This window comes from Nicotiana tabacum, chromosome 3 (assembly GCF_000715075.1).
Source record: "Nicotiana tabacum cultivar K326 chromosome 3, ASM71507v2, whole genome shotgun sequence".
Classification (NCBI taxonomy): Eukaryota; Viridiplantae; Streptophyta; class Magnoliopsida; order Solanales; family Solanaceae; genus Nicotiana; species Nicotiana tabacum.
In genome coordinates this window covers 151223836-151228839 of record NC_134082.1, presented here as the reverse complement: position 1 = coordinate 151228839, position 5004 = coordinate 151223836, and the positions used below count along the sequence as shown (strand labels likewise).

General features: G+C 43.3%; 1 protein-coding gene across 1 annotated transcript; it reads left to right on the top strand.

Annotated features, from left to right (window-relative positions):
- The first annotated feature begins 1079 nt into the window (after positions 1 to 1079).
- Positions 1080 to 4015, top strand: LOC142177549 (uncharacterized). The gene is made up of 2 exons (XM_075246642.1): positions 1080 to 1393; positions 3907 to 4015. Exons 1-2 carry the CDS (start codon positions 1080 to 1082, stop codon positions 4013 to 4015), a joined length of 423 nt encoding a protein of 140 aa, XP_075102743.1.
- The last annotated feature ends 989 nt before the right edge of the window (positions 4016 to 5004 follow it).

The following is a 5004-nucleotide window of genomic DNA, read 5'->3' as shown; positions in this document are numbered from 1 at the left end:
CAAACTTTAGGGTAGGCTGGCCAAGTTTGCCGTTGAAATGAGTGAATTTGATATAGAATATAAGCCTAGGACTACAATTAAATCACGTCTTGGGCAACTTTATGGCCGATTTCAGTCCGAAACTTTTACTATGAATCTTTAAGTGCAGGGCTTGTATTGGCCCGGGGTTTGGACTCCGAGGTTATAGAAGTCAAATGCGACTCCTAGTTGGTAGTAAATCAAGTCTATGGGATCTTCAAAGCCAAAGAGGAATGCATGCAACAATATGTAATGAAGGTCCAAACTCTGTTTGCTCAGTTTTGGGAGTGGTCAATTACGCATATCCCGAGGGAAGAGAATGCAGAAGCAAATGCCCTAGCTAACCTTGGATCGTCCACAGAGATGAAGGGATATGACTCCGGCAAGGTAGTGCAGCTTATGCATTCGGTACTGGATGCGGTACGAGGTAAACACGACTAATTTCATGTGGGACTAGAGAAACGAGTTTATTGACTATCTCAAGCTCGGAAAGTTGCCTGAAGATCCCAAGGTATCTCAGGCGCTACGCATTAAGGCAGTGCGATATAGTTTCAAAGGAGATAATTTATACAGAAGATCTTTCCAAGGCCCGTTGCCCTATTGTTTGGGAGCCTCCAAATCTAATTATGTTTATGCGAGAAGTGCACGAAGGGATCTACAGAAATCACTCAGGCGTAGGTTCCCTAGTATTAAAATTAATTAGGGTAGGATACAATTGGCCCTAGATGGAACAAGACACCAAAGCTTATGTTAAAAAATGTGATAAATGTCAATGCTATGCACCGTTGTACATAGACCAGCAGATCCATTGCACTCAATTTTGTCAGCATGGACGTTCATGAAGTGTGGAATGGATATCGTCGGACAACTACCACCGACCCCCGGTAAGGTAAGATTTCTTTTGATTTTAACTGACTATTTTTTTAAGTGGGTTGAAGCAGGTCCTTACTAGGAGATCGGCGAACATGAAGTGATAGATTTCTTATGGGAGAATATAATTTGCAGATTTGGGAAACCAAAGGAGATAGCCTGCGACAATGGACCGCAATTTATAGGCGCAAATGTCACAGTTCCTTGAAGACTTGAAAATAAAGAGGATTACATCATCACCTTATCATCCGAATGCAAATGGCCAAGCAGAATCAATGAAAAAGGTGATTATACAAAGTCTCAAAAAGAGATTGGAAGCAGCTAAAGGTAAATGGCCCGAAGAGCTGCCAGGTGTATTATGGGTGTACCGAACAACAGCCAAATCGAGCACGAGGGAGACTCCTTTCTCTCTTATGTACGGGGAAAAGGCCTTGATCCCGGTGGAAGTAGGAGAGCCTGCCCTGAGGTATTTTCTAACAAACGAAGAAGCAAACAGTGAAGCAATGTTAGTCAATTTAGAGTTGCTCGATGAATGTAGGGACTTGGTCCATATAAGGATGGCAGCCTAAAAACAGAGAATAGAGAGATATTACAATCAAAGAGCCAATCTCTATTATCTCAAAGTTGGAGACTTGGTTTTAAGAAAAGTAACGCAGAACACCCGAGAGCTCAATGCGGGGAAGCTAGGTCCAACATGGGAAGGCCCCTACCAGATTTTAACTATCACTAGGAAATGGTCATACGAGTTAGAAAATTAAGATGGAGAAAAGTTGCCAAGAAATTGGAACGTGACACACCTCAAGAGATACTATTGTTGATAAACATCGCCTATCTTGAAAGTATGTACTGTACTTTTTTTTCTCTTCGTCCAGTTTTTATCCCAATTGGGTTTTTCTAGTAAGATTTTTAATGAGGCAGCAACGGAAAGCATACTATGAAGGAACCTTTAGAAGAAACAATAGGACCTTTAAAGACAAGGCACACAAGCAAATAACACAATAGAGCTGTTAGATAGTCTTTTGCTCGATAACAAAGTTCTTACCGGAAAGTAAAGTTTGCTGTCGAACAGAGATTACCCGACCGTTCACAAGTGCAAGCCACCAGGGGATTGTTAGATAATCTTTGGCTCGATAGCATAAATTCCTAAGGGGAAATGAAGTTTGCCATCAAACTAAAGATTATCTAGCAATTCATTAGTGGAATCCTCGAAGGTGTAAAACTTCCAGTGTTCAAATTCGAATTCTTTGCATTCGAACACTGGGGGGGGGAGAATGATATGAAGATACGACAACAATGGATGCCACGTCGACCGAAATATGAAACTCAAAAATAAAGTTGTATCATTGGGATCGGGGACTGCGCGGTCAACCCCGTAGAAACAAGTTGTACAAGTTAGCCACAAGTAATGGAATTTTTTTAGCACAATTAATGCTTATGTACTGTTGAAAGAGAAAGGAATAAAGTAAAGTCCTATAATTTCTATCTTGTTTCTTGTCTGAACAATGCGTTAATTTTATCATTTGAAAGTTAAATAAGTACTTCAAATGTTAGTGCAGTAACGAACAGGAGACGTCCTCATCAAGAGCACCGTAAACATAAGAGGGTCGTCTCTTATAAAACCCTCATATAAAAGGGTCGATTTTGGAAGAACTTATGCCCGAAATCCATATGCTCTCGGGGAAAAACGCACCCGAAGCCTTGCACAATTCGACACAAAGAGTAAGACTTGTGCAAATACTTAAACAGAAAAGTATGCAAAGAGAAACGTTTGTACAACACTTAAACAAAAAAGTGCTTCTATTCACAGCAAATGTGCCAAGGAGCACAAATACAAAAGTATAGTAAAGAAAATAAAATAAAAACTAAGTTACTACATTTCCGAAAATCGGAGGAAGAGAAGCATCTGTGCCCCTACGAGTAGTGGGTGGATTTGTTGCCGGCTCATCATTTTGGCCTTCACCATCATCACCATCTGCCTGTTCTTCAGTTCCCAAGAACTCAGAATCGGAACCAGATTAGTAGCATCAGGCCGGGTAGGAAGACCCCTTTTGGAAGTTGATTCCACCTCATGGGCCTTAGCGATTTCGGCGTCAAAATCAATGACACCCGCTTTAGCCTCTTCCAAGGTTTTTCTACCCATGCTATACATAGCATATATTTTCTCAACAATGAGGGAAGTCGCTCGGCGCTGGAGTTATTCTTTAAGTCGGTCGACCTCGGCAGAAAAATCATCTCACATGGATCTGGGGGACTGGAGGCTGACATCGAGCTCGCGGACAATGGAGCATTAAACCCTATTGTGCTAGAGGGTCCTCTTATGCTTCTCTTCCAACCGGGCATACTTCATCTCAACATCACTAACTTCTTTAGTCTTGGAGGTTATGGCTGCCTCCGAATTATTCAACCTTTCTGCAGCGGCAGCCTCGCGATCGGATGCAACATGAATGATATTATGGACCTCAACTGATTTGGCCCTAGTTTCTTTAAATTGTTCCCTTAATGGGGCGACTTCCTGTCTAAGAGTCACCACTTCTTGCTCGCTTTGCTGAAATCGAGCCTCCAACTCAATGGCCTTGCAGCTCGTGCTTATAGTTCTGAGAGGCGAGCAGCAGTTTGGTCCCGCTCGGCCAAAAGTTGATCCTGCTCAGAGGAAAGTTCCTTCTTATCAAGAATCAGCCTTTGAAGGCGCTCGGAAGCAAGGAAGTTGGCCTACAAAACAAGAATGTAAATTCAAAATCCTGCCATAACACAGATAGAAGAAACAACAGAGAAAACAAAGACCATGCCGGTGCTGCATTGTGCATGGTATTGTTCAACAAACACTCTCCCGAGAGAGTTTGTATTTTTTTCCAATCTGAAGCCAAAAAGTCTTTAGATAGTTATCAAGTTCCACCAGTCGGGACAACATATGGCATCCGGCTGAAACCGAGAGGGTGAAGCTCCTCCTCATTTGGGGATCTTCTAAGGAGGCATCATAGTTTTGCCTCAAGTTCCCATGAACTGGGTACTGGGGAATAGGGACGTTCTTCCTCGGGCAACCACGACCAGTGGAGATGATGCAGCAATTGCTGGTGGCGAAGATAGAGTTAGTGAAGAAGGAGATGAAGCTGATGACGTTGAAGGATGAGAAATGTCTACAGCAAGCGCAGTGCTGGTTAATGGTTGCTCATCAACCAAAGATAGCAGGTACCCGGTATTCAATCTCACAGTACTGGGCACGACGAATGGGATTCGGAAGCGAGTGTTGGCATTTTCCACCATATCATACTCCCCCTAGAGTGTTAAGGCATCGTCCTCGGTTGGTGTAATTAACTCAATAGGTTGAGCATTCTATTGAGCTGAAAAAGGTCATCGTCTTTTATGTAGAGAAGCCCCCTCCTCGCTGGATTTTCTATCATCGTCGATTATCATGGTGTCTATGACCAGCTCGGACACCGGGTTCATCACCACAACTTTTGGAGATGACTTGGGTGCGACACTCTTTGCCTTTTTATTTTTTCCCCCGCCACAGAGGAACATCTTCTTTTTGGTTACTTGTTCTCCGGCCGGGGACTCCAAGAAAAAGCACTTGCACTAGAAGCAGGCCCGAAGACACCTGCTTGGGTAAAAGCCTCCTGCAGCAGTCTCGCCGTGTCAGCAGGATTAGCCAAAATATCCTCCTCGGGGACGACAATTGAGCCAAGGGGTAGACCTAAATTCAACAGGAGAGAAAGGTTAATCAACTTCCTTATACGAATGGTAAAAACAAGATGAGTTCAACTTACCATGATTTTGCCTTCCATAATTCCGGAAAGGATGAAGCCATGGCCGGAATGATGTCACTGGTGGAAACTACAACAAACCATTTCATCCACCCACGATCGTTGTCATCATCCATGCTAGATAGATGATCATGGTGGCCGAGCTTGCTGAAAATTATCATTCCCCCGCGAAAAATCTTAGGGGAATAAAGGCTCGTTAATCAAGCTAGGGTTAGCTCCTCTCCTACCTCCTAGCACAGACGCAAAAGAAAACCGACTGTCTTCTGCACAGAAGGGCTTACTTGTGCCAGGCATACCTTAGCAAATGTATAACTCCACGATGACGAAGTCAAGGTCTTTACTCAAAGAGAACGGC

Excerpts from the sequence above, each read along its gene's own strand:
- LOC142177549 (XM_075246642.1), top strand. The coding sequence starts at position 1,080 with ATGTCACAGTTCCTTGAAGACTTGAAAATAAAGAGGATTACATCATCA. Across the intron at positions 1,394-3,906 it reads GAAGCAAACAGTGAAGCAAT|GGACGTTCTTCCTCGGGCAA; the intron begins GTTAGTCAATTT and ends ACTGGGGAATAG.